Here is a 13,875-nt window from a genome sequence, read left to right as displayed (position 1 = left end):
ACTGTTCTAGTTTAACAGTGTTCTAGTTTAAAAGGCCTTGAATCCGTGGGGAGGTTGTTTAGAAGATGCAAAGACTTTTATTCTTTCTTCTATGTTGCTTATAAATATTCTATATGTGTGGTGGTATGTGAAGGTCTTTCACTTGAGGAAAGTGATCTGTTTCTCTTCTGCAAAAGAACATCCTCTTTTCTGTATGCTCCCTTTCTGATTGCTGGTTTCTGTCAGCAGCCCATGAGGACAGCATGGGCACAAACCTGGTGCAGTGAGTCAAGTTCTGATCATGCCATTCCTACACTGAAAAGTTTTTGGAAAATGTGAAGATGCTGAAGTTGAGACATGTAGCAGTGATTTTCAGACTGTAAAGTGGTTTGCTGTGTGTATTAGCAAGTACCATGGTGGCCCAAGCTCCTTGACCAGTAGAGTTCTGAGAGAACTGCAGGGTGTGAAGCTGCCCAAAGCCAAATGCCCATTCACTGCACATGTGGATGGACATTGCAGTGTCTCTTTTCTAGTATCTGCAATGTGATGCCAGCAGGCTCTTCCAGCCTTGCAAGCAGTAACTGCAGGGTGGTACGTGGGCATTTGTTAGGGACACAGATTGCATCAGAGCATGGAAAGCACTGTGCTCTGACACAGCACTGTGGGAAGAGATGCTTTCACCTCCTGGCACAGCCTCTTCTGGCCCTGGCAGTTGGTTGTCACACCCCATCAGCACTCAGTGTCACCCAGGAGTGGTGGCAGCTGCTGCCTGTGCACAGAGGAGCTGACACATCAGAAGGATCTTCTGTTCCCAGTTCCTCAGTCTCAGCAGAGTGCAATGAGCCAGTGACTCTTAACCTGATTTACCACATATCCAACTGGCTAAATGTTCACAGTGCCATTAACTGCTAGCTGAAGTTAGGAGTTAGTTATATGTAGTACTTTCCCAATGCTCCCAGCTGTGGAGATTATTTCTAAATTCCTTTTTTCTCTGTGATTTTCTTCTGGTTAGTCCATAGCACTAATGCTGATATTTTTCCATAGGGCAGGGAGGAGAGACAAACACATCTGTGATATTTAACTGTTCTTTCATGATAGAATTGAGAGTTAAAGTATTAGGGTGGAAAGGTTTTTTGCCAGTTAAAATATTTGAGTTTAACTTTGTACTACAAGAATCTAATAAGGGGGAACTTCAGAATTGAAAGTTGAACCTGGAACAGTCCACTGCAGACTCCAAACCTGGTGTCTTCTGAGACTGCTAAATACAAGGATCTTCCTGAACTGACCAAGATTTGTGCTTCATTTTGTTGTAATAATAATGTTTGAACATCATCGAGTAACTTTGCTTTGAATTGTGAGTTCTGTCAGATCTGAAAGGCAGTGGATGTTTTTGTGGCAGGTGTATCTCAGTCTGTTCATGTTTGTTTTGCTTGTGTTGTGTTTCAGTTACAAAAATTACACTTTTGTGACAGTCTTTGGAAACCTGCACCAGGCTCAGCTGGGTGGAGTCCCAGGCACCTACCAGCTGGTCCGCAGCTTCCTGAACATCAAACTCCCAGCATCAGTCCCTGGTCTGCAGGTATGGGCAGCACTGTCAGCCTCTGAGCCAAAATAACACAAACCTGTTCACCCAGTGCAGAGGGGGAACCAGGGCAGCCTCCAGTGGCTTTTCTGTTGTTTAAGCTGCTTTTAGGGCAGCAGGCTCTTACTCCTCTAGAATTTTTCACTAGGAAAATGGAAGGTGGCAGACAAATTACTGTCAAGTTCAGACCTAGTCCCAAAGTATGGTGGATGCTCAGTGGCTTGAGTTCTAATTCTAGAAATTATTGTGTCTTCTGGTCATCATCTTAGAAATCAACAAGCAAGAATTAAAATTCATTATGATGGCTCAAAAAAGCAGTAACTTAATCTGCCTATTTTGCTTTTTCTCTTTTTTTACATTTATTGTAAGATGGTAAAACCATCACCAAATGTGTAATGAATTCATCTGAATTGTAGCCTGGGTCTTCTATTTAGGAATCTGAATAAAACCATTTTTACCTGCATGTAGTAAAAAGTGCATAGCTGTGCATCTGCAAAATAATCAGATAGGCACTCTGGGTTGAAAAATCAGATATAAAAGCTAAATGAAGAAATAATAAATTATAACATTGGAGCACACAGAGCTAAGTCTAGCTGTCTGTCCTTACCTGCTGAGATCAGTGATTAGTTTGATATCCTTCTGTTTCAGTGAAAATGTTTTTAATACCTCAGTGGCCTAATCCAGATCAATCTCCTGTGTGGGGAGGATATCATATGCTAATTCTGGGATTCTTAGAACCTCCCTCAGAATTGAAATCTGGGCAGTCAGAAGAGAATCACACCTTTCACTGCTGATATGTGCAGAGCTTTGCCAGGATTTAACCCTTATGACCTCTGGCTTCTATAACAGAATTTTTTACCAATATGAGTGTGGGTATAAGGGAAAAAATAATGAATGAAGCAAAGAATAAATAAAAATCATTCAAATATGATGCTTTTAAGAAAAAATTAAGTGTGTCCTGCTTCCTTTTCAGGATGGTGAGGTGGAGGGCCATCCTGTGTGGGCGCTGATTTACTACTGCATGCGCTGCGGAGATCTGACTGCAGCCATGCACGTGGTGAAACGGGCACAGCACCAGCTGGGGGAGTTCAAAACATGGTTCCAGGAGTACATGCACAGTAAAGACAGAAGGTAATTGGGAACTAGGAGGGATCCTTCTGAGGGGTGGGAATTGCTGTGGAGTAGTGAAATTATCAGTAGTTTGGTAGAAATACAAAAAGCTCAGGTCTCTTCTGGTGGTGGTGGTTGCCTGAGGTTTATATTACCTACCTAAATTACATGCAGAAGTTTGCATATTTTAATTTGTGGCTTTGAAGCTGAGAAATCTCAACAGAGAAAGAGTTGTTTGAAAATATTCAGAAATTTACATTTCAAAAATAATAGAGTGTGGTGTAGCTTTACTTTTTACAGAAGGATAAGCCCAGTGTAACAGTGGGATATAGCATACGATAGATCAGATTTAATCTGCTGTCATGATTCCTGTATCTTTTATTTCCCCTGTTGCTTATTTTAGCTGAATTTGCTTTGGGGAACACTTTTTACTACACCTGTTTTCATAAGAATGCCACACAGGAAAAACAAGCAGAGTTTGTTAGAGGCCTTTAGAGGCCTCACTCTCACATCTTTCTTGTGTTTATTCTCCTCTTCCAGTTTTTGCTGTCCGGCACCGGACAGAGGCCACTGGCCAAACTGCTGCTGATGTGGTTGCAAAGTGGTTAAGTTAGTGCACCCTAAGGTGTGCTCTGAACTCCACAGTGGTTTTCTTTTTCATCTTTCCACTTGCAATGAATTACAAAAAACTCAAACCAACAAACAGACAATAAAAACTAAGTAACAGAGCTAACAAAATAAACTGAAAGGATAAAAATCTAAGTGCCATATCCCAAGTATGGTATGCCATGGTATTCTTCTATAAATCAATCTGTTTTGTAGAGAGTATTTAGGAGTGCTCATTATATCAAGGTTGTTACAGAAACCTTGTTGAAGATACTGTCACTGTTTTCATTGTAAACACTTTTATGAGATACAACATAATAGATTTATTTTGTTTTTATTACAGCTTTGAAAAAGTGCTCTGCCTACAGATTTGACAAACAATGCCTTAGTCTAGAACACTTTATTGATTATATTGTGTAAAATTCTCAACAAGAGGTTGCAAGAAAAAAACAATGACAAAGAACATTATGCCAGTGTTTAATAATGATGAAAGTGTCTCTCCTGAAAGACCTCATGGTACAATGACCTACTCACTTGTTAGTTTCTAACACAAAGACTTGGAAAGATGTTGTGAGCTCTCTTTTTCTGAAATGATGCAGTAGCAGAGTCAGACAAAAATAACTCATCTGCCATAGTATTATTGTACCCCAAAGAGACTGTCATATGTGGATTCTTTGCCTGCAGTGAGCATTTGAAGATGATCCTCCATAACTTTAATTATGTGTTTAAATTCATGTGTGCAAAATTTTTACCTACAGATATGAACTGGAAATGCAAGAAATCTTGGCCAGTGCTGACTGTCATTATGCCCTTGCTGTGGATATGCACCCATTTACATTGATTTGTATCCAGGTTTCCTCGTACAGGGAAAATGGTTTCATGTCTTTTCTTTCAATCTTTTCTTTTCCTTAGACTGTCTCCTGCCACAGAAAACAAACTGCGTCTTCATTACAGACGAGCTCTGAGGAATAACACTGACCCCTACAAAAGGGCTGTTTATTGTATTATTGGCCGTTGTGACATTACAGACAACCAGAGTGAAGTTGCTGATAAAACAGAAGATTATCTTTGGCTAAAAGTAAGTCTGGTGTTGGGGTTGTGGCGTTAGGTTTTTCTTTTTTTAAGAACAGGTCCAAATGGTACCACATTTCTCCACTTCTCTGCTACCCTTCCTACTTCTAGACCTGGTGTTTTGCATCAATGTAGTGCACATGACCTGACCTTGAAATAGTGCAGGGCTGGAAACCTGAATCCCAGGGCTGCCCTGTTACCCTCTGTGCTATCAGGTGTTAGTTTGGGTACAGTTGTCTTTGGAAATCTCATGTTCTTCATTTGACACTGATCTTTGTCTCCTGTTTTTACAAACAGTATTAGCTTGCTACAGTGAGGATTCTTTGAATTCTCCTTCCTGGGTGGATGTCTGAAATGTCAGTGTGAATTGACCAGAGACAATGCTGTCAATGTCTCTGAAGTCCTTACAGTTTTGGCAAGGAAATGGTAGATACTGCTTGGTACCTGTTTCTCCTCTTTATCAGAAAAAGGGTGATACAATTATGTATTTGTTACTATTGTATTTGTGGCAAAAAAATGCTGCTTGAGAGTGTTCGGAGTCCCAGTGTCACAGTTTGCTGGCCTGGATGGATACAGAACCCCAGGGTTATATTTGCATGGATTTCAGCTGTTGCTGCATTAGAGATCTTTGCTTCCCAGCAGTGGATGGAGCTGATGTTGTGACTAGATGCAGTTTCTAGTCAGCTGGTCAAATCCTAGGAGGGGCTCAGATGGAATGAATATCTTGTAAGTACATTGCTTGTGCAAGGAGAAATATCTGTGCTTCTCTTTTTTGGATGTGCTTTTAGCTGAACCAAGTGTGTTTTGATGAGGGTGGCGCGAGCTCTCCGCAGGACCGGCTAACGTTATCCCAGTTCCAGAAGCAGCTGCTGGAGGACTATGGTGAGAAAGCACAGAGTGATCTCTTACCTGGGGCTCTGCTTTTCTGCTGAGGACACTTTCCAGTTGTTATTTCACAAACCCCAGACTGCACAAAAACCCTGCAGCTCTCCACTAGTGACAGGCATCTTCTGCTTCCCTGGAGTCGTAGCAGATTTCAGTAAGACACGATGAATGAGTCCCATGACTTCCCAGCAATCCAGAAAAGAGTTAATATTCATCTGTGAGCAACACTGCTGCTGTTTCTCCTTTATCCATTAATTGTGGGTTGCTTCCTCTCACCATAAATATGCAAAAGTCCTTTAGCAGAGCTTTCAGCTTTGGAAATACAGAACAGAAAAGCAGTCACTAGCTAATATAGGGATATATTTCCAAGCTTTTCCTCTTTATGCATCTGGTGTTTATCTTTTCCCTTAAATTAGTATTTCAAGCAAATTTCTGGGGAACCAAGTCACAGTTACTTCCATTTCAGAAGGTTTTAAGAACACCCACAGAATACATTTTCCTGTAATTGTCTTCCAGTCCATCAAAATTAAGTCACTTGGAACTGTCCAAAACATACCAAATTTGATTCTCCACAGCCTTCTAGTTCGTGGTATCACTCACACTCAGATAATGTGTGTGAGATAAAATGTGTGGAAAAGAAATATAATAAGCTGCTTTTGGTGTCACTGAGTAGGAAAATCCAGGTTCTTAACATTATTTGTACCACTGCAAAAGCAGACAAAAAGTTGTGGTCTTTAGAGAATCTGTCACAGTTGATCAGAGTTGATGGTTTGTTGTCTGAAAAGAAGGAACTTTTCTGAGTAACTGTTTATTCTGTTTCACTTTCTGAATATGTCTTTATGCTAAATATGTCTTCATGATAAATCTACAGTGGCACAGTTGTAGGTGAGCCACTGATGTGTGGTTGGGAATTCAGTTTTGTGTACTGTGTTTATTTTGGCTGGCACCTAATAAACAATAATGATGCACTGTGGCAGGAAGCATCCACTGTCAGTCATCTCTGATTGCAAAATCATGAAAATGATGTGAAAATGCTACGTGTTGTGTTTTTTTTTCAGGTGAATCACATTTTGCAGTGAACCAGCCACCGTTCCTCTACTTCCAGGTGCTGTTCTTGACAGCACAGTTTGAAGCTGCGATTGCTTTTCTTTTCCGGACAGAGCGCTTGCGCTGTCACGCTGTTCATGTTGCTTTGGTTCTGTTTGAGTTAAAATTGCTCCTGAAAGCATCTGGCCAGAGTGCACAGCTATGTAAGTCCTATTTGCTTTACAGTAAGGGAATATTTTCTTAGCCCTCAGAATACCCTCTAGAAATTGCAGATCTATGTGATTAATCGAAGATTTATCAGAACAATTTCATAAAAGTTAATTGTTTTAGTTGCATTAGAGCTCTGGATCATGGTTCTGACTAATTTGAGATGAAGATCAGCATTTTCCTGGCATTAGATTCTCTGACAGTGCTGTTTCTGACATTGCAGTAAGCCATGAAGCTGGTGACCCTCCTGGTGTCAGACGTTTAAATTTTGTGCGGCTTTTGATGCTTTACACCCGTAAGTTTGAATCAACAGATCCAAGGGAAGCTCTGCAGTACTTTTATTTTCTCAGGTAGGAGCTAATCTATGTCTTCAGTTATTCTCCTAGTTATTACTGCTCATTATTCTTATCTGGAGAGTTCTCAGAAGCAGGAGTGCCTTTCTCCCTCTCTATTTTATAGGAATGAGAAGGACAGCCAAGGAGAGAATATGTTCCTGCGCTGCGTTAGTGAAATCGTCATCGAAAGCAGAGAGGTGCGTTTGGCCATGCTTTGCCCCTTCCTCAGTTACACTGAAATTCATTTCTCCTTTGAAATCTTTATTAGTCAGGACAGTCTTAGAGTTGCTTACTCTTTCTGCCTCATGCAGACCCAGATGAGAGAAGATCTTGCAATGGCCTTACCTTTAAGACATTTAATCGTACCTTTTTGCCTGTTATTTAGTTACAAATACTTTTTATATTGGTCACTGTTTTTCATCCCATGACTGTATCTTTGTACTTAATAAATATGTTATGAAATATGTGCAATTCATCTCTCTGTTTTTGTTTCCTGTTTGTTCTTACTTTACATCTGTGTGGATATAGTTTGATATGATTCTTGGAAAGCTGGAAAAGGATGGTAGTAGGAAGGTGAGTTCACAATTTCTAATTTATATTAAAAGTACAACCTATGTATGGTTTCCATAGTAGTCATGGGGCTATTTTGCTTCTGTCTGTTTTTCACTAGCTAAATTATTACTGTTTGAATACGTTCAAATTCTTCCAGTTTGAGATCCTTTTACAGAATAATCTGTGACCTGCCCTAACAAAAGGCAGGTCAGGAACTGCAGGACAGTTGTTGTTTTGCACTTTCTTTGGTGTGAAACCAACAATTTTAGGTTTAAAATAAATTCTTCTAGATTATATAGTCTCATTTTTGCATCCTCAACTACAGTAATTTCCAGATATTCTTAACTCTTTAATCTCTTTTATTCTACATGTTTATTATTTGTTTTAAAATTCTTGTTGCCCATTCATTTATCTGTGTGAGATTTCATTGGCAACCTGTCATGCCAGTATAAACAAGCTGCATCCCTGGAGCCCTTGGAATGCTATCTGCTGAAGTCTTTAGTGTTTTCTTCTGTGTCAGCAGCTCAAACTCTGAGTTATCTGGGTCATTTTGAATGAATTAAAAACCAAGGATGTCTCAGTGCTGACTCCATTTAGGAGAGAGTCCCTCTTGCAAGAGCTCATTCTATTTTTAATGTCTCACTTTTGCACATTCCCATGGAAATGTACAGGCTATTCCAATCATAAGCCAACATGTAAAATATTCACTGCCTTGGCAGAATATTCTGGAGTGTTTGAGCCTTCTGATTCCTCTTTTCTCCTTTCATTTTTGTCTCACCTCTTTAGCCTGGAGTGATAGACAAGTTTACAAGTGACACAAAATCCATTATTAACAAAGTGGCTTCTGCAGCAGAAAATAAAGGATTGTTTGAAGAAGCTGCAAAACTCTATGACCTTGCAAAGGTATGTGTCTTGTGTGCTGCCTTAAATCTTGGTTCACCTTTTTTCCTTCCAAACATTCTACCTGTGATTAGGAGGTTAAATTTCATCTCAGAGGTTGAATTGCCCTTGTTCAAGCAACTTATTTCTGCTGCTGGAAGAACAGAGCTGCGTGAAGAGATGTTTTAGTTGGCACATCCAGATGGATTGCACTCCAGGGATTCTGATTTAGGACATTGTGGTCCTGATCAATGTGCACTTTTGAAGAGAGTGTCCCACGCATGATTTAATTTGGTCTACTGCAGTAATTTACCTGGAGTGTACTCTTCCAATTTCATAGATATTGAACTGAAGTCTAAAATAGTTGGTCTTGAGGTGGATACAACCATAACCACTGTTTTAGAGAAAAACTAGGGGGAAATGCTTTTTCTTGTGACCCAGCAACATTATGTTGCTTGTAGCTAATAAGAGCTTGACTCTTTAAGGGAAGGAAGTGGCTCTGGGCTTGCAGTAGGCACCACTGGATGAGACTTTTCTTTTTTTCAATGAGATGAAGACACCATGTTTCATCATGCTCCTTTTGTTTGTGTAACTTTAATGCCAACAGAACCCTGACAAAGTTTTAGAGCTGATGAACAAGCTCCTTAGTCCAGTTGTTCCCCAGATCAGCACTCCCCAGTCAAACAAGGAGCGTTTGAAGAACATGGCCCATTCCATTGCTGAGAGGTAAGACTCAGGTAAGGGCAGGACTGGGTGGTTGACCTCAGTGTGACCTGGGACTGTCAGAGCTGTGGGTGTTAGTTCCTGATGTTGTTTCTGCAGGCTGGACTGTGGCATCCACAGCAGCATATTTAGAAAGACAAAGAAGGGGTCAGAATTTACCCTGTCCTGCTCATGATGGCTTGCAGTACTGAAACCAGAAATCTTCAGGGGCAAGTCAGATAAATTTGACAAGTTTTAGCTGCAGGTGAGTCAGGATTTCCATCTGGAGATGGAGTCTGTTAAGCAGTAAATACGTGAATTGTATGTTTTATATTATTTTTAAAGCAAAATATTTTAACAGTTGCTGAGTTGTTGCATGCAATTCTCTCGTTTGAAATAGTGTTAAGAGAGAGCTACAAACCCAGTAATACTGAGTCGTAACAATCATTCAGTAGCTGTCTGAAAACTGTTACTTCAATGAAAGCTAAAAAAAGAGTATTTAAGATGAACTGTGGCAGTGGACCTCATTTCCACAGCCTGTTATATTAATTCCAAGTACTGTGTGGTGTCCAGAAAGAAAGGAAGCAACTGAAAGGAATGTCCCCTACCATGTCTGTATTACTAAGTAGGGTATGTCCTTGAGGGAAATCAGTGCTCAGGATTCATTAGCAACTAGGAGTAACCTGATTCTGAAAAGCTGTAGTTGCAAAATATGTCCCTGATTTTTCAAAATTTTCACCTTTTGGTGCATCTTGTCACGGTCACTGCCAGGGACAATTCCTGTATTTTACTAGAGCAAAATGTGGATTCCTATGAGAAATGCCTTACTGGTTTTTATCAACCATTGAGCTGCAGAGAGAATAAAATAAAAAAAAAAACAAAAACAAACCCACTTGCTGGCACTTTGAAATTGGGAAGACAAATACAGAAATATATTGATTTCCATCAGAGGCCTTTGCCTGTCTTCTTTTGACAAGTGGCATTTGCCAGTCACTTCTTCCAGGCAGCCTTTCCTTCATTTGGGCAGGCTGGGATCGAGTGAAAATTGGTGCTGTATTGACTTGGTGAGAGACTGATTTGGTGGCAGACATTAAGGGGAATTAAATCTATGGCTTGAGTTAAAGCTTCAGCAAAGGCTGTAATGGGCTCTTTTTGGTTTGCTCATGCTTTGATCTGTCTGAAAGCATTAAATACTGCTGTGCAATAATGCCCCTTCACAGCTGCAAGCCTGGGTGACTGCAAAGCCAGAGCAGTTCTGACTAGCACATCTTCTTGCCAGTTAAATGTAAGACAGGGCTTTTCCATGGGACTGTCCTGATGACAGTGCTGTAGGATGCAGCATTCCTCCTGTGTGTTCTTGTGATGCTTTTGGAGCAGGGGAGACACCCAACAAAAAGGCAAAACAGCTTCTTTGTGCCCTCATGCCGGTAGGAGTGAGAGCAGGCAGCCCTCCAGTTCATCCCATGGCCAGTGTAGCTCCCGAGAGCATGCAGGAACTCTTAATCCATCTTTTAAGTCTTAACTTCTTGCCTGAAGCAGGCAGTTGTGCTGGAGGATTGTCTGCTGTAAAACAGCGTGTAAAACATGCTGGTACAGAGCTCGCCTTGCGGGTCTCTGCTGCCTGGCAGTTTCCCCGTGAATGTGGGAAATGTAAACATTTTAAAGGAAACAAATGCTGGATTTGCTAAACTGGAAATGATTAACAGTGTCTTTAAAAAGCCACAACCTGTGAAAATTCTGCCTCCCGGTTAAGGAAAATGAAAGCTGTCCTTTGTTAAATGCCCTCTGTCCTTGAGTTTGATGTCTCCACTTCCAAGAATTGCTAGGGCACAGTTATAAAGGGTTGCCATTTTGCACAATAAAATTGTAACACAATTTCTTTCAGGTACAAAGCACAGGGGATAAGTGCAAAGAAATCCATTGACTCCACGTTCTACCTTCTGCTAGACTTAATCACATTTTTTGATGAATATCACGCTGGTCACGTTGACAGGGCCTTTGATGTAAGTTTTAAGAGTTCTGTTTGAAGTGTAGCCTTTCTAATGCCCTTGAAAGCCCAGAATGTCTCAAATAACATTGCTTTAAAATTTTATTTAATGAATTAGAAGGGACTACAATGTTACAGGAATTTTAAAAGGTGTTTCTTCCCTGTTGCTTGATAAACAGGATGATCTTCCTGGAGCTATTTTGTAGACATTGAACAAAACATTCCTGTTCCTCAACAAAGTGAGGAGATAAACCAGTAACTGACAATGAAATTATTTCTTTTGAATGGAAACAGAAGCATTTCATTAACACTTCAAAAACACACTTTATTAATAGATGGTACATAGAATGCTGATTATCTGTCCTGATTCCTGCTTTTCTTTTTGAAGATTATTGAACGCCTGAAGCTTGTACCTCTTAGCCAAGATTGTGTCAAGGAGAGAGTCGCTGCCTTCCGGAATTTCAGCGATGAAGTAAGTCATGCCTTGGCTTTAGCTTCTTAAAGCCTTTTGCTTTGTTAAAAGGATCTTAAAACCTTGTCATCTCATCATTCTTATTCTTTAGTGGAAAAAAAGGATGAGATTATTTTGATTTCATTCAAGAATACTCTTGGCTTGCAACTTTTTCTTCTTAATGCTGCTCATTTGAGCACTAGAATTCCCTACCCAGAAATCCTGTCTCCATTTTGAAGAAGGTATCTGCAGATATGAGTCTCCTGAACTTACTGAGTTTCATTCAAGAATTCAGAATATTGAAAACTTTCAACTTGCTGCTGACTTAGTTCTTCCATGCTCTTAATGGTCACTAAGCATTTGTAGGGTGTTTGTTTCCTTCCTTCTAAATTACAGGAGTTAATGGATTTGTCTATTAGCAAATGAAGCAAAGCAGTTACTGCTCTTGACCTGTTTTAACGGGAGGGTGACACTTCTTTTTTTAGGCAGTGGTTGTGTGTATTTGGGTGCTTTGGGTTTTATCTAACCTGCTGCTATCAAACATGAAGGTGCAGCCATTGGGCAAGTCTGTCTCAAATCTCTGGGTGGTGTTTCTGCTGGATGGTGCAGTCACACATTACACCTCTGACTGTTACAGGAATCTGCATAGTAAGGCTCATGGTTCTGTCACCCTGCTTTTGCTGCAATGTGTCTTTTTTTTCTCCTTTTTTTTGTGTAGATCAAACACAATTTATCTGAGGTTCTGCTTGCAACCATGAATATTTTATTCACCAAGTATAAGAGGATGAAAGGCACAAGCCCAACCACTCCTGCCAGACCCCAGCGGGTAATGGAAGACAGAGATTCGGTAAGAATGTCATTCTCACTGGCATGTGTTCCTATATCCTGTTCTGCTGGTTTCAAGAGTTTGGGCTTCAGGTAACTGAGAATCTCTAATGGTCTTGGGTTTGGATTGCTCAGTTACTTAGAGTCTTGATTTACTGAGCTTGTCCAGTTACTTAGTCTCAAGGCTGGTGTCTGATGCCTTCAGCTTTGTCTAAAGAAAGGTTGGAACTGGATGATCTTTGAGGTCCCTTTCAGCCTAAGCCATTCTTGAGTCTGTCATATTGCTTTAAATAACATTGAGCTAATGGAAATTTTACATCTATATTGATCTCCTAGCAAGAGAAAACAGGTGTCCACTTTGCTTCTTAGTAGAATCTTAGATAGTAAAGCAAATGGCAACAGTGCAGTGTCTCTAGGATGGTTGATGCTGCTGCCTTGACAACTGAGCTGTTGCTTTTTAAGCATGTGAGTGCCACTTCTTTCATTTGAGTAAGTGCCCATTTCTGCTAGAAGGGCCTTCCTTGGCTCTTCCCCTCAGCTTGCTTCTGTAGTGATGCAGGCCAACATTTTCCAGGTGTTCTTGGGTGAAACACCAGGATGCTGGAGCACATCCCCTTGGTGAGCACCAGCATTGTCCTGCTGCCCCTGCAGGGAGTGGGCAGCTTGCAGCACTCTGGCTGCTGTTGCAGCAGTGCTTGGTCTGGCTGCTGTTGAAATTCATGACCACAGTGGTTTGACTCCCCTGCTCAAGCTGGTGCAGAGGCATTTCCCCAAGCCACTGATGGGAGCCTCCACCTCCAGCAAGCTGCAGAATAGGCAGCATTTAAACACCCAGATTTGTGAGCACTCACCTGCTGACATGTGGGGTTGAGAAGAAGGGTTCACAGCTTAATTCCAGCCAGCTTTGGTCCTGTAACTCTTTATAAGTTAAAGCTGCTGCAGGCGCTTGAAACCAAGGCCAAACCATTCATCCTGTCTTAACAGATTAGAAAATAAATATCAACTCCTTTTGAGAGTGAAAAACCAATTTGGGCCATAGCCAGCTTTATTCCAGGCTTTAGTCAGCTACAGAAGTGCCTTTGATCTGTAAATTGTAATATTGGTAAAAGTCTTAGTAGCATTTTTAAATTGCATAGAAAAATAAAAGGCTTAGGTAATGGTACAGCTTTTGTCTTCGGGCACAGCCTGCAAGAACTACAGGATCCTGCCTCACAAGAGTGCTTGTACTCTAGGTCAGCAGCACTGGAGAAGGCTGCACACTGCTTGGGCTTCTCCCACCTTAAACTCTGCATGTGTGAAGAAGTCCATGGCTGACACAATCTGTTGCTACCTGCTGTGTGTCTTCAGAAGGTTGGCACTGAGCAAAGAGTGCCTTAGCTCCTTGTTTTCCAAGTGAGCTGGTTGTTTTGATTTTGTGATTTCAAGTCTCATGCCTCATGTAGAAGGATTTACCATCTCCATAGGGGTGGAGTGCTGTCAGGTGTCAGCTCAGGATGAATACCATGGGCTGATTGGGGTGGGATTAGCAGCTTTGCTGGCAGAAGTTTGTGTGGAAGGAGGCCACCATGACACTGTGTCATATCCACAATGTGCTCAGTGTGACACCACTTCATAAACGTGCTCTGCACTCTCCTGCTATCACAGTTGTTGAGATGAA

The 13,875-nt window shown here is 41.0% G+C and overlaps 1 protein-coding gene across 5 annotated transcripts in view; it reads left to right on the top strand.

Annotated features, from left to right (window-relative positions):
• NUP93 (nucleoporin 93) overlaps positions 1 to 13,875 on the top strand; it is a 75,454-nt gene that overhangs the window by 58,312 nt on the left and 3,267 nt on the right. For 4 of the 5 annotated variants that reach the window (XM_064387279.1, XM_064387278.1, XM_064387280.1 and 1 more), the window contains 13 exons: positions 1,426 to 1,558; positions 2,535 to 2,692; positions 4,190 to 4,355; positions 5,137 to 5,230; positions 6,292 to 6,483; positions 6,711 to 6,837; positions 6,947 to 7,019; positions 7,351 to 7,395; positions 8,161 to 8,277; positions 8,861 to 8,979; positions 10,841 to 10,958; positions 11,331 to 11,414; positions 12,112 to 12,240. In XM_064387279.1, the coding sequence (XP_064243349.1) occupies positions 1,426 to 1,558; positions 2,535 to 2,692; positions 4,190 to 4,355; positions 5,137 to 5,230; positions 6,292 to 6,483; positions 6,711 to 6,837; positions 6,947 to 7,019; positions 7,351 to 7,395; positions 8,161 to 8,277; positions 8,861 to 8,979; positions 10,841 to 10,958; positions 11,331 to 11,414; positions 12,112 to 12,240 (1,555 nt within the window). Of the gene's footprint in view, positions 1 to 1,425; positions 1,559 to 2,534; positions 2,693 to 4,189; positions 4,356 to 5,136; positions 5,231 to 6,291; positions 6,484 to 6,710; positions 6,838 to 6,946; positions 7,020 to 7,350; positions 7,396 to 8,160; positions 8,278 to 8,860; positions 8,991 to 10,840; positions 10,959 to 11,330; positions 11,415 to 12,111; positions 12,241 to 13,875 lie in introns of those variants that run through there. The other variant, XM_064387282.1, reaches the window with a different exon arrangement.

The sequence above is a fragment of the Passer domesticus genome, chromosome 12 (genome assembly GCF_036417665.1).
Source record: "Passer domesticus isolate bPasDom1 chromosome 12, bPasDom1.hap1, whole genome shotgun sequence".
Taxonomy (NCBI): Eukaryota; Metazoa; Chordata; class Aves; order Passeriformes; family Passeridae; genus Passer; species Passer domesticus.
The sequence above is the reverse complement of the archived record's forward strand: the minus strand, read 5'-3'. Positions and strand labels throughout refer to the sequence as shown.